We start from the raw sequence: 23137 nt of genomic DNA on the forward strand, positions 1-23137 counted from the left end.
AGTTTAGAAAAAAAATCTTTTAACTTAACTTAAGAAGATTGTGTAGGTGTTTTGGAGAGGGAAGGGGGAAGCCAGGATATCCTAAACTCAGGAATTATATTAGTCCCTTTCCGCCTCAGAATCCAGATTTATTTATTTTCTCTAAGGTTTCTACATGTCGATCTGTCTCCTATTACAGCAGCGCGAATCATTGAGAATATGGACACTACTGCAGAACCTTGCAAAGATTTTTACCAGTATGCCTGTGGAGGATGGTTAAAGAAGAATGTCATTCCAGAGACCAGCTCCCGTTACAGCAACTTTGACATTTTAAGAGACGAACTAGAAGTTGTTTTGAAAGGTCAGTGGAGTTAGTCCATGTACTAGAAAGCTGAACCATATAAAAGTTTCCTCTTTGGCTTACGTGTAATCAGAACAAAAACACGTTATCTAAAAACACGTTATCTAATAAAGGTTTATACATGATAGAATAGCCAAGATTCTTCTGTATTCAGTTCAGCATAAGTCAAGCCAGACTATTTGCTTGGCTAGTAATTTGAGCTTTGGTGGTTATGCTGTTGTTTCTGAAAAATAATAGCTGACCACTGAAGCAGACTTGTCCAGAACTGACTTCTGTGAGGACTGAATTCTGTGCACTTATCCACCTCTTACAAAAGCTGAAACCCAGTTCATTACCCTCATGACCTATAAGTGACAGCTGTTCCAGGTGAGGGGAAGAAAGGAATTTCCCTCTGTGCGAGCCCTTGGAGCACTGCTTCACATGCTGGAAGTTGTTCTGTGCCAGCTTTACATTCTGCATGTCAGTAATCCTTCAGCTGCAACCAAACAGGCTGACCCCTTTCTAAATGTTAAGGTCAAGGCATATCAAGATGTCACAAGGTATTAAGACCAAATTCAGGATTGTGGCCTATATAATCCCTCCCTTGAGTTTCCACGCATAGGGTATTCTTCTAATAATTCCATTTCAGGGGGTGGGAAGCTAGCACCCTTCCCAGCTACCCCCAGCAGATCATTTTGGGGACACAATATGCAAAACTCAGAGCATCCCCGTTGGTAATAGGCCTCTGCAAGGAAACCTAATATTCTTGTACTATTTCCTAGGCTTCACCTCTTGCATGGCAACACAGCTCCCTCTACTCACAGAGCTTCCCCACCATCTGCAAACTCTCCTGCCTGGGTCAGGGAATTTTCATTCTACAGAGGGGGACTCCATAGAAGGTTTACCTGGCAAACATTATTGGGAAACTTCTGTAGACTAGAGGTGATACCATGGAGAGTAGCTGTCTCAAGAGTCTCACCACTCCTCACCCAGCCATGCCACCTCCAGGGCCCTGTCCTCTCAGACTTGGAGTGGAGGGGCTTCTATGGGATTTGCTATGAACAGGGAGCATGCCAAAGAGTTATTGATCCCCCATACTTGTGCTCCCAGTTGGTTTCCATCATGTTTTTCTCCAGGCTCCTCCCACTGCAGATGAGATGCTGTAATATTTGTCCATGTATGTGTTCTTTGTTTCAGATGTCCTTGACAGGGACAACAGCAATGACATAGTGGCAGTGCAGAAAGCAAAAACTCTGTACAGATCATGTATAAATGAAAGTAAGTTTATCCACAAATTACTGTACATAAGATTGCTATATAAATATGGGCATAATCCATATACTGTGCAGTGCATGGCAGCTATACCTAAATGCTACAAGACCCCCAGCTTCTGGAGCCATCTCGGGAAGCAAACTGGAAATTCTGACCCGACTTCATGTAAACTAAATAAAGTGTCCCTAGACTCTGTTTGCCAGAAGCTGGGAATGGATCACTTGATGATTACCTGTTCTGTTCGTTCTCCCTGGGGCAGCTGGCATTGGCCACTGTCGGAAGACAGGATATTGGGCTAGATGGACCTTTGGTCTGACCCAGTATGGCTGTTCTTATGTAGATTTTTATTTAATTAAATATCAATATCAGTACAGTAGCCCATGTTATTAATTTTGATATCAGTTTAGATTACTCTTCCCATGCACTTTCAGTATTCTCTGTGCTGCTGCCTTTTCTCAGCAACTTAGAACTGCACTGTAGAAATTCTTGAGGGGTAAGATGGAGAGTGAGTGCTGGGTAGCAGTCATTTGGGACTTCTGACATCAGGAAAGGCATAGGGAGACAGTCTTGGATTTTAGGGATAAGAATGTTAGCCAGATGTTTCTACTAAAATGATCAGCAGTAAAATAGCTAACAATGTAGCCCTTTGAATGATCATTGTTAGGTATCAGAGTGAAACGTTAGCTCTGAAACTTTTCAGAGCTATTGTTTGAAGGTGATTGCAGCAGACTGTACTTCAGTTTACACTGGCTCACATTTTAAAGTTTTTTTATTTGGTTGGTTTGTTTTTCATCCATGAGAGAATTTTTTTAAAAAGAAATCTCAGATTCTGGAGCACAAATCTGCGATGCTGCTGGTGAGTGTGTTCTGTGGGAAAGCTTTTCAGCTGCAGAATCCTGGAATATGGAGAACCTTTTATACAAGTCAATACAGTATTTGGATGTTTTAAAATATCTGGGCATATAACTCATACTGTATTAATTTTTTTGTTTCCAAAAGCTATTATTGATAGTAGAGGTGGAAAACCTTTGATCAATATATTGCCACGGGTGTCTGAATGGCCTGTAACAACAGATAACTGGGACTCTGCATATGGTAGGACAACTTTTGTCTGTTTATTTTTCTGTTAAAAATCTCTAAATGATTGTATTTTTTCTTTATTTTCCAAAAATAAAGAGACTAAATGCATCTATAATTTCCTTAGGTGCCAGTTGGACAGCTGAAACAGTTATTGCACAACTGAATTCACAATATGGGAAAAGGGTCCTTGTTAATTTTTTTGTTGGCACAGATGATAAGAACTCCACAGCGCATATCATTCATGTAAGCCTGCTAGAATGGCATTGTCTAAATAATCCTGAGCAATACACATTTCACTCTATTTTATAAATATTAGCTATAAGAAGTCAGAAGGAAAAATTTACTGATTTGAATTTTGGCAGTTAAGCAATAGCAAATCTTATGAATGTTTGTATCCTTTGTATTTAAAGCTTTTATCAGTCTGGTACAGAGAATCTGTTACTGAGGGTTTTTAATTACACTTAATAGGACTGTGACAAATATCTGTATATGTATGAAAACAGTATACATGCAGCATATTTTCTTATACTCGCTGGACTATGCTCAGACAGCATAACTTAGGATTCCAAGACCCTAAGGCAGAAAACCCACCAAGAAGGGAGTTTCAGGTGTACAAGACAGTCACACCGCTTACTCCACTGCAGGATCTGCTGAGCAGAGCTCTGAAAGGGATGTGGCCAGAGTGACCAGTCTGTTTGTTGATTAAATAGCGCATTTTCCAGGCAGCTGCTGTGCAGCCTACCCTGGCCATAATTTAAAATAGTCTCCCATAGCAGAATATCTGGGGAAGTGCACTAGTGAATCCATCTGCAACCAAGCTTTCTCATACAACCCTAACAATGGTGAATCTAGTCTGTTTTACACATTATATAGAGTATACAAGAGCTATGGTGCCCACTGGTAGATTTGTCTGTGTATTCCTTGCCACCAGTTGCGTTGTCTGCTTACCTCTGAAGACAATGCCACAATGGACTGTATTGTTCACAGGGCGGCAGCAGAGGGAAAGAGCTAAGAGGAGATGATTCATAATTTTAAGGCCAGAAGGTTCCACTGTGATTATCTAATCTGATACCCTGCAGGACACAGGCTGGAAGACTTCCCTGTATTAATCCCTCCTCAAGTCCAATGTCTATGTTTGAATTACAGCATGGCTCTTAGGGATGCATTCAGTCTTGATGTAAAGTTTTCCAGTAATACGAAGGAAAAAGGAGAGGAAAAAGAAGTGGGGGGGGGGAAAGAGGAAGGTAGGAAAAAAGAGAGAGAGAGAGAGAGAGCGCATTCCACCTCAGTCAGCCTGTGGATTTGCAGTATTAAGGCAAGAATGAAATCAGAGAGCAATACTTTCATCATTTCCAAAATTTTGGTTTGCTATAGGGTGGGACTATTTTGTCTGTAAGCTATTTTTTTTAATTGTTTTTGTAGATTGATCAACCTGGGCTTGGTCTGCCTTCTCGTGACTACTATGAATGTACTGGTGCATATAAGGAGGTAAGCCATGGCTAACAAGTAGGGGTGCACATTCTCTCCCCGTGTGCACAGGCAATACTGAAAGGAGAACCGTCCCTGGCCCAAAGAGCCTGCAATCTAACTCCCATGGAAATCTCACTGGTGGGGGGAACAGAGAGGTTCATGGGTATAACAAGTTTTAAGAAGAGATTGATTTGATAGCAAGGAGAGTGTGCTTAGCAAAGAGAAGAGGGAGGAAGAAACATGAAGAAAGGCACAAAAATCAGGTACAGGAAAAGGAAACATTGAATATAAATGAGTAGCAAGTGAGAAGAAAAGGAGATACAAATGAGAGTAGTGGAAGGGGACAAGAGCCTGTATGGCTGAGGCGCTGCTGTGAATATGATTCAGTAAAGGTAGGGACTTGGTTCAGTTTTCCTGGGTGCACTCTGAGCCAGCTGTTCTCTATCCAAAATCAAGTTCCACATATGCACTGAGACAGTGGGAATATTCTGTGCTGGATGAGAAGGATGCACATAGCTCATATTGCCTCATGGTCATCCCTAGTGGCTGCACATAGATGTCAAAGAAGAGCAATCATGAGGCTGAGCCTTGTGTGAGCATTCAAGTTGAAGCTCTTACAGAGCAGCAGCTGTTTCCCAAAATGGACACAAAAAACAAGCCAGGATAGTTCAAACTGGCAGTGTTAAAAGCATTTAATATGGAAGCTTTGGTCTCAGCCCTGGTGTTCCATCATCATGAGGAAGTTGTCTCATCAGTTCAGCCAAGGCCACTTCTGTACATTTTGGATGAAGCCAGACTGGAAAGAGTCTAGAGTGTCAGTGGAGGCCAGGCTTTATAGATTTGCTGCCATCTTCTTGAGGTTCTTGTCCTGGGAGCTTGTAGACCAGAGTTGGAGTTAGTGGATTCATTGACTTTTGAAAACGAGATTAAGAATAGCAATGATGTTTGGGGAGGGATAGCTCAGTGGTTTGGGCATTGGCTTGTTAAACCCAGGGTTGTGAGTTCAATCCAGGGGGGGTATTTAGGGATCTGGGTCAAATATCTGTCTAGGGTCCTGCTTTGAGCGGGGGGTTGGACTAGAAACCTCCTGAGGTCCCTTCTAACCCTGATATTCTATGGTTGATGTTAGCTTCTATGATTTGATCATTTTGAAAAAAATTGTTAAATATTAGTTGTCACTGGTATGTTTAATGGGACAAAGAGAATAGGAAGCCTCCAGTCAAAAAGGAGCCTCCAGTCAGAACTATTGTATTGCATGGTTTAGCAGAAAAGGTCTAAATGTATCTCAAGCTTGAAGGTAAGCAAAGAGCCTAGCCCTACATCATATCATGCCATTAGAATTACTAAAGCTGTTTATAGTTCTAGCTGATCTTCTTTAATTCCTATTTAAATACCATGCATGCATATTTTCATTAACTCCTTGATACTAGAATTGTATATTCCCCCATTGCCAACAATGGGTTTAACCCCCAAGGAGCTAAATAAATATATGTATATATTTACTGAAGTCATCTAAGTGCTAAAACTGTGCCTTTAATTATCCAGTTTTCCCATCATATAATTAAAGGCAGAAATGGTGGGAAATGCATGATTGTGTTTGTTGATTTTTGCTAACATATGATACTTAATGTTACAATTTATACTTGTTATGTTTAGTTAGAGTTTACTTACTAATAAAGATAATGACTAATTATTCATATTACCATAGTTCCTAGGAGCCCCTGTCACAGACAAGTACCCCACTGTGCTAGGTGCTGTACAAACACGGAACAAAAAGATGGCCCCTGCCCCAAAGAGCTTACAGCCTACCAGAAAGTAGGTCATGAGGAAGTTATATAAATTATGTGAACTGTGATTCTTGCTAGTATTTTCATTGGTCTGACTATGGGCCTGATTTTGATCTTACAATAGTTTTTACAAAGTATAGCACTAATGACTTCAGTGGAGCAAATTGTGATTTACACAAGCTTAAGTGAGAGGAGAATCAGGCCACTGAGTTCTCAGATATACAAATCTGTGCAATGTTTAACATGAAGTGCTGGCATCCCATTCAAATTTTAATCCAAATTCCATCCACCTTAAGGATGTATCTGGGCTGTAACAGTAACTATTTGTTGGGACTTCTAAAGGCAAGATACTTGGTTTTAGTATTTGTTTTGATACAGAATTTAGTGAACAAATTAGATGGTGTTACATTGTGACCTGAAAGATTAGTTACCATCAAAACCTCAAACATTCCACCACTAAATAATGAAGAAAGTATGGACAAATGTTTGGGGTAGGAGCACCCAAAAACAAACAAAAAAAAACCCAACAACACACCTCTTAGCAATGCCAAGAGTAAGCACTAGGCAGGCAGATTCTAAATATTCCTACCACCCCAAAGACTTCAAGGGAATGAGAAAAGTCTCTTCCCAACAAAGCAGCCACCTGCACTCTGCCAGCAGCCTTTTCTTGGCTCCAGTTCTCGTTGTGTCATTCTGCTTTTATCCTTGAGCTGTATGTGGCGAACAGATAGATGGTCCATCTCCTGTTCTTTAACCTAAGCATTTTCAGCTTTATCAGGAGTGTTTCTCACCCCAAAACTACATATGGAATCTGTATGAGAGTTTTTTTAAACTAATGGTACCTCAGAAACCATTTCACACTACTGCTGACAGTTATTTTTGACCCTGAATGCCCTTTAAGATTGCAGTATATCAGCACCTATTTACAACTGTAGCTAGAGATTAGCTGAATTGTACTGTTTGATTGCATGGCACCTGGGACCAATGGTCTCCAGGTTAGGCCTGATCCACAGTTCATTGAAGGCAATTAAAGGACTGCCATTAACTTCAGTGAGCTTTGGAATAGGCCCATAGAAAGCTTAAGATTTGTGTACATATCTGCGTACTCGTAAATGGTGTTTCTGGGCTTGACAAGCATGCCCCACGGTACAATTGTCATTTTAGTTGCCAGGAACTTCATGCCATTTCCTCTCTATTAGTGTTCTTTTCTAACTCATGACAAGTACCACTGAGGGCCCAATCCTGTGAGGTGCAGTGATCCACAGACTCCCAATGAAATCAACATCATTTTCAGGAGGTGCCCAGTGCATTAGGTTGAAGCCCTAAGTCCATACAGACTGTAACCAGCACTGCCTTTTAACACACATTCGAGACGTTAACTGCAGATGAATGGCATTGGTGGTAGTCACTAAAATGTCCATCTGAACGTCTCATTTCAGGACACATTCTGTCAGCTTGTGAGCAGACGTCAAAACATCCCAATATAGTTCCTTAAATGCACATATACTTTAAAAAAATTCTATTGTTTTTCTATTTAGTTTAATTTATTTATATTTGCATTAAGGGAGCATGTTGAAAGCAGGATTCCTGTCAGGGAGAAGGTAAAGCAAAAAGAATGGGAATTATAAAGAGGCATTGCAATAAAATTCCTGCCCTACTTTCCTTTATGGAAAAGTCCGATAGAATTGAACAGATGACACCAAGAGGGTTCTATAGAGGTTCAATCTTATAAAATTATATCCGTACTATATGTGAACCACCTTATAGATATCCATAGCTGGGATATTATTTTTCATTAGATTGAATAGGATGATCTGAAAGCCTACAGAAAGGTTACTGTTGTCTGTTTAATTCTACAGGAGCTGCAGAAGTGTCCCTGATACAGACTATTTAGCCAACACAATTTATAAAAAGCTGTATACAGAACATTTTTTCCCTAGCCTTTGATGGCCTAAGGAGTGCACGGCCATTAGTGAGACCTCAGGATGTTTTGATAGAAAGTACGTATCGCTGTAGACTGAGGAAACTGCCCAGCACAGAGGTTCCTATAGACTCATAAGAAAGATATAGTAATTACTTGACTAAAAAAAATCATTGTTTCTGGGAGTGATGTTTCCCAAATGCTGATTCAGCACTATCCCATCAGCATTTCCCTCATTTAATGTTTCTGCTTCTGCTGCCTGGAGGCACTATTTTCAGAAATTATAATTTAAGTAAAATGATTAGGAAATTTAAAGTAATTCCCAGACAAACACGAGGGGTGGGATTTAAGTATGGACTAGGAAACATCTCAATTTTAAATAATGAGTGCATGGCACAACAGTTTGCAATGTTTAGCCTCGATTAGTGCTGCAACCATATAGCAATTTGCCATGACGAAACTTTAAAGTTAATTTCCACGTTATAACGCAGCATTTCAGAATGTAGTACTATATTTTGTTCTTTATAAATGTAGCCAAGAACAATAATTCACAAAAATCAAAAGTTAATCTAAGATATGTCTGATACACAGTACTTTGAAGAGGTTTGTCTTGAAATTGTTTGATTCTTTTTTGCAGGCATGTTCAGCCTATGTGTCTTTCATGATTTCTGTGGCTAAACTAATTCTCCAAGAAAAAAATCTCACCATCAATGAAAGCCAGATTTCTAAAGAAATGGAAAGAGTTATGGATCTGGAGATAGAGATTGCCAATGTAAGGAAACTTTTCTTTGTGGTTTTTACATAACTGACTTTATTGTAGGTTAAAAGAGATAAGCAGTAGGAACACTTTGGAAAGAACATTATAAACAGTTATGAAGTTACTTTTATGTGAACACTAAGAGGATATGGAGCCATATTCTACCCAGAGATAAATCAATATGCGTGGTTTCCATGTAACTGGAACCTGTATTCAAGACACAATGGAGCCCATGTTACATTTATATAATGGCCTTCATCTTCAAAGGATCCCAAAACATTTTACAATCTTAAACTAATATACCAACTGTATAGAGTAGAGCAGAAATCTCAGACTTTTCCAAAGTGAGAACCTGAGAGATTGTCTCATGGGCCACCTTCCCTCCCATTCACAATCCTGCTGACCACTTCCCCTACTATTTAGGATTCCATAACATCCTAATGGCAACTACAGCAATTGCTTGTCTGGGAAGTAATATTAGCAAAATGTTGAGTGTATTTTTAGCTGTCTTTTAATTTGATAAAGCAGCTGGAAATTAGGTGGAGAATGCCACATGTAATGCGCCAGCCTACTGCAGATCACTTGAAGTAGTTCATGTACACAGAGGTTTTCCATTTAAACACAGCAACTCTATACAACTCTTTAGGTTCCAAATCCTAAGACTACCTTATATGACAGTGTGGTGTCCATAAGACACAGTAGACTGTAAATGGGATGTGCACCAGGCCAAACAATCCTGAAGAAGGTCAGGCCTGGTAGGCAAGATGGGAGATTAAAGGGCACATGGACCTGAAGGTGCCTATTACAAGAAGAGGGGAAAATATTGTCATTAGCTGTCTCCTCCCAAGCAGTAGTATTCTGACCTTCTGCACATTGTTTACTTCAGCCTTCCATAGCTCCAGTAGGGAGTGGGAAAATGACAGGAGAGATTTGGTTCACATCCCATCTGCTTAAGAAAAGGCACTTTATGAGGGTCATTTTAGGGGTGTCTTTCCTTCCTATCCTTCTCTTTGATTTGGGTGAGAGGGGCTAGTTAGAGCAGTGGGCATCGGCTTTAGTCCCTGGAATACAACATAGAGTAATATTTGGCCCACACAACCTTTTCAGTCTCCTCCTAGTCAGCTGTCCCAAACTCTTAGCCAAGAGTTTTCTTCAACAATAGTATCCCTAACACAGGCAGCCAGAATTTAAATGTGTCAGGGAAAAAAACAAATGGAAAATTCTAGTACTCATATGCAAAAATATGGCCTCAAAACATTCAGAACTTGGGAAGATTCTGGACTGATTTTCTTTATCCTTGAGTTGTTTTTACTTCCTCAGTGAGGACTATAAAACAATCCAAGTTTGCATTTTCTAGCTTCAGCCATTTGAGTCACACCAACAGACTAATGGCATGTGTCAAGGAGGAAGTGTAATTTCCCTATTTCCACATATCAAAACCAGATTATTTTGATTTTCCTCGGACTCTTGAGAAAGTCACCTTTGGCTGAGACCAAAGATGGAAAAAACTTTGGACCAAATGGAGTTTATTGGATAAAGATTTGAGGGATAAAAAGGCAAGTTAGAAAGGAAGTCACATCTGACATTTCTCTATAGCACTCACTATTGGCAAATGCCATGCTGAGTGATGGGCGAGCTGCTGTTGCCTAATTTTGAACCCATTTGACCTAAATTTGAAAGCTCAGCTCCAGTTTGAGTTGTAGGGAATGTGGAATCTGCATTTTGCTTAGAGAAGCCTGTATGAAAAGGAGTGCAGAGAAAAATATATGATGAAGCTGAGTGAGGAATAATGGAACAGGGAAGAGGGAATGAAAAAAAAAATCTAAAGGAAGTCTTAAAAAGGACTGGAGCTGGGGAGAGAATTTCTAAGTTAAAAATGAATGGAGTGGCCAAAGTTTGCTACTCCTACACCAGCAGAATTGGCTGTGCCAATAGAGGCAGGAGATTCTGCCTTGGATAGACCACCTTCTTTTGAGAAATCACTTAGATCCTTATTGTTTTGCATTCTCAACTCACCATCATGGGAACCAAGGTAAGAAGGGACACAAGGACGATATGCCACCAGATGATACTTCCTCCCCCTCTCTAGTCAGACAAGCTGCAATGGGAGGAGACAGAGGGGAAGCAGCAGTATGGCATCCGCAGGATAAAAAACCCAAGGAGCAGTATTTCCTTGCTCAGTGCTGCATCATGCAAGTGCTTACTTCTCTCCTACCCTTCGGGCAGATTTGGCTCGGGGGCGGATGCTGTACATTGGAAAGGACAGATGGAAACCCAGGAATGAAGGGAGAATCTTTGAGGACAAGAGAACATGTGCCAGATGGCTGTTTAAGCAACTTAACTGGGGATATCCATGGTGCATGAGAAAAGAGTAGGAGTATATCCTATGGGTTGAAAGACTTTTAGCAAAGCAAGAGAGCTTTTTGGAAAGTCAGTGATATTGGCTCTCTAATCCTAAAAGTGGAGACTATAGTATTAACAGAGGTTTTGTCAGTGTAATTTTGTCCTCTCTTGACTCAAGCCTACAACATGTACCTGCAAGCCATTGAGCAATATTATGTACTGCCCATATACAACAGACATGTATCAAGCTGTAAGAACTTCATTTCTTTCATCATTTTCACTTCTTTTTCCTGGTATTGCTATAAATTTCCTCAGCTTATATAGTCTTCTTCTGTAATTAACATGTGTAGGCCACAACTAAACCTGAAGACAGAAGCGATCCAGTTCTGCTGTACAATAAAATGACATTAACAGAACTCCAAAATAACTTCTCTTTGGAGATCAATCATAAGGTGAGTGATTAATATCCCAATATGTTCAAGTCCTATTAGTGCCTGATAAAAGAAACTGTAATATTAGAATTCTTTTTGAAATAAAGCTTTTATATCTAGAACTTAGATTTTAAAGTTGAACTATGTACATGAAGTGCTTGAAGATGATAGGGTATTACTGGCTGTTTGATGCCACTAAATTGAAAACAAGGAGGTGCTGGAAGAGCATTGACTAGAGATGGTCAAAATTTTTCAACACAAATATTGTTTTGGGGGGGGGAATAAGAGGGGAGGAAACAACCAAAAAATGCAGACTTGGTAAACCAAAATGTTTTATGCATATGTTGAATTCACCAAATGGTTTCAGTTGAAAAAATAAACCCCCAATACAGAAGGTTTTGTTTCAACATTTTCTAAATGAAACCTTTCATTTTTATGATTCAAAAATTACATTTTTAAAATAAAATTTAAAGGACATTTCAAAACAAAAAGTAAAAAAAATAAAAATAAATCCAGAAATCAAGATGAATTGTTCCATTACAGCTTAAACAAAATGTTTTGTTGACCCAAAGTAAGTTGTTTTTTATTTTTCAGAACAGCCAGCAGCATGAACCATAAAGTTATCCACATGTCTCTACATCTGACAGCTAAAGACATTATTCTGAGCCAGATTATGGCTGCCCTTGCCCCTGTCATCCCCCACCCACCCCATGGAAAGGTTAGAGAAGATGAGAGAAAATTCTCATTAAAAACGAATTCTGTGGGTTTGATTTGCTCTTGGCAGGGCAGGAGGGTGAAACTTGCAACTTCTGGAAATACAGTCTTAGCTAATAGTCACTGGAAGAGAACTTGGAATGATAGGCAGGAGTGTATTATTAATTATTATTGTTGAGTGTTTCAGCCCAAGTAATGTACTTTGAAATATACCTCCTGCCACTGCCTGTTACATATCCTTCTTAATCTCAAAGACTGTCAATGACCTTAAGTTTCCCAACCTATTTAATCTAGCTAAGCTTATCGTACTTCTGATTTCATACAAGTCATATACACCCACAGATCTCAGTAAAACAGTTACTATACATAAACCATGGTATCAGGAATTTATTTAGTTTGCTCGTAAAATATTACTACCCTGTTAATTTCCCCATGAATTAAAAATAAACAGACACCTCTGTCCTGAAAGTCTGTCCAAGAATGCCTCAAAAGATACAAATCAAGACCAAACCACTTTTCAAAATAAGAGGCAGAACCATTTTGAGTGACAAACTTCCTCAGGTGTCAAAGGACAAGTGTGCTTGGCCTAGATACAGTAACTTTCCTCAACTATTTAAAGAGCAGATTTAACTGAACGGGGGGAAATACTGAGTAGCTCAATTATTGTCTCCACTGACAACCATCTTCTTCTCTAATTTCCACCCCCTCAGTCTTCACATTGGTCCACAGAGGCTCTGCAGCCCTCGTTTCATCTTGAATACCAGTACAACAGAACAGGGAGTTACAGGCCAATATGGAGATTTTAACAGATCATGTGAACAACTACACAAAGCAGTGTATATTCACGGTTTTCCTAATGGAAACTGCCATATCATGTACTCACACTGGAAGCTCGTTTGGTAAAGTGATGAATGGAGAAGGGTTTTGTATTTGCATCCTGCAATGTGCTTTTTTTGTTTTTTCATCATGCAACTTCCATTGAGGTTTCTGGTAGTTGAAGGAGTTAAGCATCTTGCATGTAGTCTTCAGAGCCACACAGGATAAGGCCAATAGGAGTGTAATGCATATGAAAAGTGTCACATTTTCCAGTGCTGTCAATATAATTGTCTGTGGAAAAGGCCATAACTCTGCCAACATGTTTCAGTACTGACCTAGAGGGAGCATGTATAGGTTGTAGAAATATATTCTCCATTTTTAGTCAGACCTGGTTCTTTGTTGAAACTATGAACAAAGATGCCATGTTGCTTATGGGGTTTGTACTACAAATACTATCCCACTACATAATAGAGAGCCTAGTAACTCATTCCTCATAATCCACAAAATGGTCTCCAGCTATCAACAATTTTTAATAACTACTGCCTGTAGGCGAGACAAATTCAGTGAAAGGTTCTATAACCTCCTACCAATCCTTTCATCTAGGGTTACCAGATAGCAACTGTGAAAAAACAGGACAGAGGGTGGTAAGTAATAGGCACCTATAAGAAAAAATCCCAAAAAACAGGACTGTCCCTTTAAAAACAGGACATCTGGTCACCCTACTTTCATCCATCTAGTTCCTTGAGCAAAGTGCTATTAAACAGAAAACATAATGGCAAGCAATGATATTTCTTATTCAAAGGTTGTTCACAATTACAGAGCATAAAGGATTGGGGGCCTATCTTACAGCACCTTCCTCCTACCAGGCCAGGTTTTGCTCTTGCTGAGCCGCTCATTCCCTAGGGTAATTCTGTCTGATGGTCTCTCACAGAATCCAGGGAAGCAGTTTTCCACATAGTTAGTTGTTATTTTTATTTCAAGCCTTCTTAACACAAGAAAACAAAACCTCACAGACTTTTCCCTCAATGTCTGTGCAGGCTGAGTAATCCCTTCCCCAAGTCTGCTCCTCACAGCAGTAAATTCATCAACCCAAAATTTCATGACTCTTGCCTCACAGCCTTAGTAACACAATTGGTCCATCAGCAGTCTATTGCAAACAGCCACTAGCCCATCAGTTTTCTGGAAGGTACTGCTAACTCCTCCCTCCATTTTCTGCTATTTTTTTTTAAGAGGATGAACCAATTCAGTGCCAGCTCTTTTTTCCCAGGTGCATCTGGTGAGGCTAATCAGCCAGCCAGCTGCAGGCTTCTGATCCCTGAGGAATGAGATCCCTTATACCTTCACACAGTTTCAAATTTAACATGTTCAACTTTTAAAATAACACACTGTGTGGACTGCATAGGCATTACTCAATTAGAATTTGCTTAATAGAAAATTGCGTTGATAGCTGTTGGCCCAAGCTCTGAAGACCATGTAATAATGAACAGCAGCACAAAGGAATTTGGGGTTGGATGCCAGAAGAGGAGGAGAAAAGGCACTTTAATATTAGAGTGTAACTCACCCACATAAGCATAGATGTGGTCTGTTCCAGACTGTGTACCTTGTTCACATGTGGATGACATGGAATTCTGAGAGGATACATTTTGAACAAGCCAGAATGTGGGATGCTCATGTTCTAGGGTGCTCATCCAGAGATGTGTCCAAACAAATGGCTTTTTTTTTATTGTAGCCTGCATTGATCTCATTGTACACTCTCAGTATAAATACAAAGGCATTGTTTAATTTACTGATATTATAATGTGGTCTCCAAAGACAAGCACTAACCTTGGTCTGAGATTTAACTGTTTCTTTATACTGCAAACAGTATTGCTTTCAACCAAATCTTTTTCAAGTATCTCATCTTAGTGAAAATATGGCAGGCTGAGGAGCAAGAGTAAAAGGATTCAGGATATATTCCAAAGCCCACTGGAATACATCTTATTGATTTCGTTGTGCTGTGTATCAGGCCCTTAAGGCATATGAAAGTCTCAGGACCAGATTATATATATATACTAAGGCCCTATTACTCTCCCAGAGCAGTAAAGAGGGGCCTTAGAGTAAACGAAAATAAAGTTCTCAGTGAATTGTTATTTTAAAAACTTTTGACTAGAAATTAGAAAAGAAAAGAGCCCCTGAAACTAGCTAAAGTATCATTTCCACTTTTCCAGATTTATTTTACAGTACCATAACCATTTAAATCACTGTACTTTAAAAAAAAATCCATATCCTGCGCGCTAATTGTCAGCCTGGGGTAATATAATTTCAAGTCCTCCAAAATCAAGTATTACCATTATAGCTCCAGGTACAGTAGTGTCAATATTAGAAAAACTAAAGATTAGCTGAAACATTTGTGTTGCTCAAACATAGTTGAATCCCAAAAAGAAAAGGGGAACACTCACATTGTTTTATATCTTATTTACTACTTATCCTTAAAATGCATGTTTTTTCCAGCAATTCAACTGGTCAGAATTCATAAATAATATAATGTCAACTGTGAAAATTAATATTGAGAATGCAGAAGATGTGGTTGTTTATGCTCCAGAATATTTAACCAAACTAAAGCCTATTCTTAATAAATATACTTCCAGGTAGGTATGTCAGGTATATTTTTAAACTTTGCATTTTATTGCCAATAAGTTCCAAAAGCCTAGAAACATCACCAGCTTATTATTGTTGTTTTATTACACAGAGACATTCAAAATTACATGATTTGGCGATACGTAATGGATCTTGTAAACAGTCTAAGCCGTAACTACAAGGACACAAGGAATGCTTTTCGTAAGGTGCAGAAATTCCTCTCCTTTAAAATTTTAAATATGACTTTTTAACACTCACCAAAGATAAATGTTTTCCGAGAGCCAGCTACACCATATACATTTTTAAATACATTTTGAACTTTGCAACACACAAAGCTGTAGATGTTTGCTGATGCTCCTGCTGGAGTGTGTTTATAATTTATGTGATGTATTCTTGATACTTGGAAAGTGGGTTGGAAAGATAATTGTTCTAAGATCTGTCTCTGGGTTATTCTGAATTTGAGTCAATCAAGTGAATGCATGATCAGTTTTATGGCAGTACAGTAATATTTTAATGCAAATAACTATGGTTCCTCAACTCCTGCTGACTTGCTGCAAGCTCAAGCTTTGAGCACCTTACAGTATCATGACTCATAGCAAACATTATGGGTCCAATATTGCTGTCATTAATGGCACAATCCTATAAGATGCCACGTACTGACTGTGTCTACACTTAAAATGCTGTAGCACATCAGTGTAAACACTCATCACGGTGATGGGAGGGGTTCTCCCATCACTGTAGTTAATCTACCTCCCTAACATAACCACGTTAAGATCCTTTCCCCTGATTCACTCCTAGCATGTTTCTCTGAAGGTTAGAGCATTTGGTCAGTTGTTGATTTAAAATTTCACATGGTCTGGAGCTGGAGAACAGAATGCTTGAAATTCGCAGGTGAAGATGGCAGAGGCCTGGCAAAAAGACCATCAAACTTGTTGCCACCACTTTTTAGAATCTCAGCAGAAGCAGCCTGGCAGATTGCTAGACTGCATATTCAAATAAGCCTCCATCTGTTACAAAGGCAGGACTATGACCCAAGCTCATTGGAGTTCCATTCTGTTCCCTGAGGCCAAACTGTTAGGTTGCACCATCATAGTTGCTGCCCTCCAGCAGATCTATTACTGACAGACTGGGAAAGGCAGTGAAAATGGCATGCACATTAGTATGGTGACGCATAGCACTTGGAATTGAAGTGACTGTACAACTGTGGATACAGTTATTTCCTTTAAAGAAAGGCTCTGGCACCTTTCTTTTATTATTATTAATGTTTAAAAACAGAAATTAAATGTTAAAATCTGTATTAGTAATTAGTAAGCACTGTAATTGAGAGTTTATGCACAATACAGTAATGAAAGTTCGTGGTATGGTTTCTAATGGAATCATAATAGTCACATTACACATATGAGTCTATATTAATGCATTGTAGTTTAGCACCATTGATAATCACATGCAGAGCAGATGAGTTTCCATTGTTGTAGGAAGCATAATTTTGGATTTCCAGGACCAGATTCACCAGTTCATGGTGCCATGCTGATGAGGCAAAACAGACTTAAAAGCAGCTTCCTGAGCATTCTGCAGGTGAAGGAGAATCCCTGAGCAACAAAGAGCACTGTAATTTCTCCTGATGATTCTAACCCATGTATGTGGGGTGTGGCCAGGTATAAGGGAGCACCTGAGAAACAGCTGCTGCCATAACCCCCGCCTCCTTTGGTTTGTGGGTAGCTGGTGTAAGATTGAGCAGCACTGAGGATACTTTCATGGTCTCCCATTTGACTTGTGCTGAGCACAGCTTGGCTGACCCCCTGATCTGGGGGTATACAATCTCTACCATAACATGACAGTGTAATTTTTTTTGCATTTATTTTTCCTATGTCTGCTGCTTTTTGTGGTTAAAAGTGAATCAGCCCCAGCATACTGTGCCAGTATTTATTACATGTGTATTTCCCCTGATGTAGGGTATATGTGTGTGTCTGTGTCTGTGTGTGAAAAAGGAAGCAAAATTAGAAATAGAGGAATTTTCTATTCTAGTCAGTGGCAGTGTTGAATCACGTTAAGAGTCATGGAAAAGCTGCAACAATGCAAGGTCTTCAGGGAAGCCTGTTGTAGACAGTTCTATACTGTGTGCCACTGATAACATTTTCAGAAGACCTTTCCTCTCCTCCTAATTCTTTATATGTTTGTTGGGGTGAAAGGAAGTATCAGCAGTTTTCCTCTTCACAATCATTAATTCAGTGCAAGGTGCCGGAATTATGGAGCTCTTAATACATGAAGTCCCCAATCTACAATCTTGAAGAGAAAGATAACTGTTTCCTCACAGGGAACCACCAGATAATCACAGCATGACTCCCTAACATTGTAATCATTTTGTTATGATGTCACACCATCACATCAACATCTCTGCATCGTTATTAATGAAATGTCATGACAAAATCTTTGCAACATGTACATTGATAGTACAAGATACCAACAGCCTCCCTTCAATCAGTCAAGGCTGCCCCAAAAATGTGTGACTCTTGCTGGAAAGATGGTGTAGCCTGTGTATCTGAGGCGTTGACTAGGGAGATCCTCTGCTCAGATACCACCAGGGGCACTCTTCTGGAGCTGCTAGCAAGGCTGTGGTGGAAAGCTCCACCGTCCTCCTCTGGGTGTGAATCTGCCATCTGGTCACAGTGGTCCTTAGTGGAGCAAGGGGTTGTAGTTCAAATCCAGGCACCAGAGGCAGCGATGTGCAGTAACACCTTCCTTATCTCTCCCCTTTGTAGCTATTAGGGGTGTATTTCTTCCACCCCTCCCCCCTTCCATGGCTGCTGGGGGTATTGGGAAAGTTGCCAGTGACTCCCGTATGTTTCCTCAGATGGGTGTTCAATTTAGAGAGTACTCCCTCATCCCCACTAACTCTAATGAGAATTAAATGCAGTCAATGAGGGTAGATTAGACTCCTCCAAAACTCATAGTCTGGCAATCAGCCACCATTCTCCTTCTGTTTATGTTGACCCAGATGTCATTCCTTTATCTATTTTTTAACAGGCACTTTATGGCACAACATCAGAAACGGCTGTTTGGCGGCGCTGTGCTAACTATGTCAATGGCAATATGGAGAATGCAGTGGGACGGCTGTATGTAGAGGAAGCATTTTCTGGAGACAGTAAACATGTGGTAACGTTTTCAGTTCATTTAACTTGTGCACTATCCAAGTGGTTAAGTTTACTAGATGATAATTTAATAGAAATTGGCTTCATATTAGAGTTGTAGAGACCCAATTATTGCTGATGTCATTCATTTCATTCCACTGCAGATGTCCAAGGCAAATTCTGTCCTGGGATGCCTGCAGCTGCTCCAACTGACATAAATGGGAGCTGCACCACTCATTCATCCAGTGTCAGAATTTGTTCCTTGAAAGTATAATAGCTGTGTTTCATTCCTATGCTAATAGCTACCAAGGGCTAGATCAGAAAAAGGAAAAGCAAGCTTATCAGTTCAAGAGAATCTTTGAGTTATCTGACAAACATTACACAGTATATCATCATGCAGTACTAATGTTTCTAAGCAAATAGATTTAGTTCCCTCATCGAGTACAGAGGGAACACTAATTGCAAAAGCATAAAATGTTATTTCCCACTTTCAGATGTTAAGGTTGGATTAAGAACAGGGAAGAAAATGCTACTCAGCAATATGTTGGGAAGCACCCATTCAGCAGTCTGTGGTGATGGGATTATGTACCTTTTCCAGGACAGTAAAACAAGCAATTAGCAAATGATGCTAAGAGTGGATGTCAGTGAAGATTAGGAGAAGCCATTGCAAACTGCAGTTGTCAATATCATAAAGCAGAGAAGATTACAGTGCCCGGCATGAATTTGATTACCTTTTCTGAAAACAAACTCTTTTAAATCAACTTAATTAAAATAAATTAATGAATTAAATATGTAAGGTATATTTTCTCAGTAAAAGATGGGTGATTTAGTTATTTAAAACAGTATTTTATTGTGGCTAATGATGTGAAAATACACGATTTTTCCTTTGTGGTTATTACAGGGTTATTGTCTAATCATACATTCTTTAGTATCACTGACCATAATGTCTTCCCAAATAATTATTGCTGCCATAAGTAATAGCCAATTTTAACTGTTGATTCTTTAAATAACAAAGGTAATTGTTATAATTAACACTTTCCACTTGGAAACTTTGCTTTCTGATAAAATCGGCCTTAAGATTTTGTTTATTTGTTGCTCAATTAATATGCCATTTGAACTGATAAGCTTGCTTTTCCTTTTTCTGATCTAGCCCTTGGTAGCCATTAGCATAGGAATGAAACAAAGCTATTATACTTTCAAGGAACAAAACAGATTAAGATTTAGGAAAAAAATGACTGGGTGGTCTTACTGTATTCTGATGGCTTTTCCCAGGTTCAAGAAATGATTACACAAATCCGTGAGGTTTTTATAAGAACGTTAGATGAACTCACCTGGATGGATGCAGAAACCAAAAAGAAAGCAGAACAAAAAGTAAGTGAAAAAACAAGTTTTGATTTGTTTTATAATCCTGTTGTAAAGAGTGGTAACTTAAATTGACCAAAAAAATCTAATCAGTCATACCATTGCATTTATCTACTATTACTTTAGTTAGATCAGAATAACAGCGATCAAGTTAGTACAATATGGAGATCCCTTGTTTACAAACTATATCCAACCCCATTTCATTCTGAGGGTCAGTTTCCAGTCAATACAACTACAACTGATAAGACTCAGACTCTACCACACAGAATTTTTCCAGATCTTAAAACACATATAGTTTTTAAAGCTCCACATGCTACGTTAGCAGTTTTCAGATTGACTGGGAATGATTGATGAGGAAAGGTTAAAAAAGATAAATATGCATGGTTTGACTACTTCATGGGCTTTTAACTAGGGACGAGGAGTCACAACCACCCTGCCTTTCCCATATTGCTGAATAGAAAGGGGTCTCAGTTAAGTCCTGGTCACTGTGGAGGATCCTGGCATGGAACAGGAGATCCCTGTACAGAAAATGTTGAGAATCACTTTGCTGAGCAGGGACAAGGGGAGTAGATACCCTTTCAAATACAATATTTGTAGACAGTTATAAAGACCAAGATGGAAAGGAATGATTTAAGGTAATTCCCTGGGCTAAAATGACTGTAGGAGTAATGGGATGGAATTAAGAAGGGAAACATTTAGACTGAATATTGTGAAAAACTCCCGAACAGCGAGATCTGTAGAACAGTCTTCTAAGGGCAGAGATAAAGTCCTGTTGCTTTAGACATTTAAAACTAGGCTGAATTAAACACTAGACAACATACTGTAGGAGACCATCCTTCTTTTGCAGAGGGGATAACCAAATGGAATGATTTCTAATAAGAACATAAGAATGGCCATAGTGGTCAGACCCAGTGGTCCACCTAGCCCAGTATCCTGTCTTCCAACAGTGGCCAGTGCCAGATGCTTCAGAGTGATCCATCCCCTGTTGTCCAGTCCCAGCTTCTGGCAGTCCAATATTTAGGATCACCTAGAGCATTGTGTTGCATCCCTGACTATCTTGGCTAATACCCATTGATGGACCGATCCTCCATGAACTTAGGTAATTCTTTTTTGAGCCCAGTTATACTTTTGGCCTTCTCAACATCTCCTGGCAACAAGTTCCACAGGTTGACTGTGCATTGTGTGAAAAAGTATTTCGTTATTTTCAGCTGATCGAGATGAGGGCAGCCTAGCCTATTGGCCAGAGTCAGAGCCAGAGCCATAGTCCATCATCGGGAGCCAAGGGTCAAACCTGAAGGCAGAAACTGAGTACCAAATACAAGGGTCAAGCTGGAGTCCATAGTCAGGAGCCAGAGCTGAGGGTCAGAGGAGGTCAGGAACTGGATCCAGTAGAGTAGCAGGCAAGGAGGGGTTCAAGGCACGGTCAGGACAGAAGAGCAGCTGGGTGAAAGGCAGGAGCAAGTATATGGGGGAGGAGGGGAGAACAGTATCATCACTGAGAAGCCAGCAAGCTGCTGCTGCTGACTTCAAAGCCAGCCATCTGGCCTCAACAGCCAATCAGGTGGTGTTGCTAATCAGGCAACCTTCTGCTGGTCGGCTGTTCTGATGAGCCTGCTTAGAGACTAGCTCTGCTGCAGTCCCTAATTCCTGACACTTATGTTGGTTTTAGATCTGCTGCCTATTAATTTCCTTGAGCGAGACTGGTTCTTGTGTTATGTGAAGGGGTAAATAACACTTCCCTATTCATTTTCTCCACACAAGTCATGATTGTATAGATTTCTAGTATATCCCCCCTTAGTTGTCTCTTTTCTAAAATGAACAGTCCCAGCGTTTTTAATCTCTCCTCGGATGGAAGCTGTTGAATACTCCCAATCATTTTTGTTGCCCTTCTCTGCACCTTTTCTAATTCTAATATATCTATTTTGAAATGGGCTGACCAGAACTGCAGACTGTATTCAAAGTGTGGGCATACCATGGATTTATACAGTGGTGTTCTGATATTTTCTTTCTTATCTATCTCTTTCCTAATGGTTCCTAACATTCTGTTACCATGTTTGACTGCTGCTCCACATTGAGCAGGAGTTTTCAGAGAACTACTCAGAGTAACTCCAAGATCTCTTTGAGTGGTAACAGCTAATTTAGACCCCATCATTCTGTATGCATAGTTGGGAGTATGTGCATTACTTTGCATTTATCAACAATATTCTAGAGCTGGTTGAAATTTTCCCAGTTTTGAGTATTTTAATGACATTTTTCATCAGTTTCTGTCTCCAATTTTTTAAAAAAGAAAGCCCTGAAAATGATGGGATTTTTCTACTTACTATCGAGCTGGTCAATTTTTTTGATGATTGTATTTTTCCAAAATTTGGAAAAACACCATTAATTTTTTTTTAATTCCTGTGAAATATATTACTGTTTTTTCAACTGGCTCTAGATTCTGCAATATATAAAATAACACTATTATTGAAACATTACAGTCAGGAAGTTCAAAGTTAGTGTTCCTCAGGGTCGGCTCCAGGCACCAGTATTCCAAGCAGGTGCTTGGGGCGGCAACCTGCAAGGGGCAGCAGTCTGTGTGTTTTTGCCCCCAACCAGTGCACCCAATTGCCGCTGCAGACGGCGGAGGAAGTCCGTGTGCCGTTAGGGCAGCATGCGTGTTTCCGTGGCGGCAGCAATTAGGAGGCAGCTTCTATGTTCAGCTGTCTGCGGCGGCGCAGCTTCTGTCTTCCGGCTGAAGACAGAAGCTGCCACCTAATTGCCGCCGCCACGGAAACGCTCGTGCCGCCCTAATAGCACACAGACTGCCCCTGCTGTCCACAGTGGCAATTCGGTGCACTGCTTGGGGCAGCAAAAACAGTAGAGCCGGCCCTGGTGTTCCCCAATGAATTTAACCATGCTCCCCTGCACGTTTTGCTTTACGTTAGTGTCTTTAATTACATGCTTATGCAATGTAGATGCAATAATGCCGTATTATATTTATGTACATCCATGGTCATAGAGAACAGTTAATTACAATCTATATCAACAGATCAGCAATGCAGTAGGTTGGGTCCAAGAATGGTATTTTAAGTAGGGTAGTATATTGAGCACCTATAGTGCACTCTGTACTGTAATTAGTTCT

The 23137-nt window shown here is 39.8% G+C and overlaps 1 protein-coding gene across 2 annotated transcripts in view; it reads left to right on the forward strand.

Annotated features, from left to right (window-relative positions):
- MME (membrane metalloendopeptidase) overlaps positions 1–23137 on the forward strand; it is a 63027-nt gene that overhangs the window by 9445 nt on the left and 30445 nt on the right. For both annotated transcript variants that reach the window (XM_050965906.1, XM_050965907.1), the window contains exons 4-14: positions 179–340; positions 1517–1597; positions 2591–2686; positions 2796–2914; positions 4094–4159; positions 8487–8621; positions 11300–11401; positions 15401–15537; positions 15639–15732; positions 18551–18679; positions 19927–20025. In XM_050965906.1, the coding sequence (XP_050821863.1) occupies positions 179–340; positions 1517–1597; positions 2591–2686; positions 2796–2914; positions 4094–4159; positions 8487–8621; positions 11300–11401; positions 15401–15537; positions 15639–15732; positions 18551–18679; positions 19927–20025 (1220 nt within the window). The remainder of the gene's footprint in view (positions 1–178; positions 341–1516; positions 1598–2590; positions 2687–2795; positions 2915–4093; positions 4160–8486; positions 8622–11299; positions 11402–15400; positions 15538–15638; positions 15733–18550; positions 18680–19926; positions 20026–23137) is intronic.

Source organism: Gopherus flavomarginatus, chromosome 8 (assembly GCF_025201925.1).
Source record: "Gopherus flavomarginatus isolate rGopFla2 chromosome 8, rGopFla2.mat.asm, whole genome shotgun sequence".
Classification (NCBI taxonomy): Eukaryota; Metazoa; Chordata; order Testudines; family Testudinidae; genus Gopherus; species Gopherus flavomarginatus.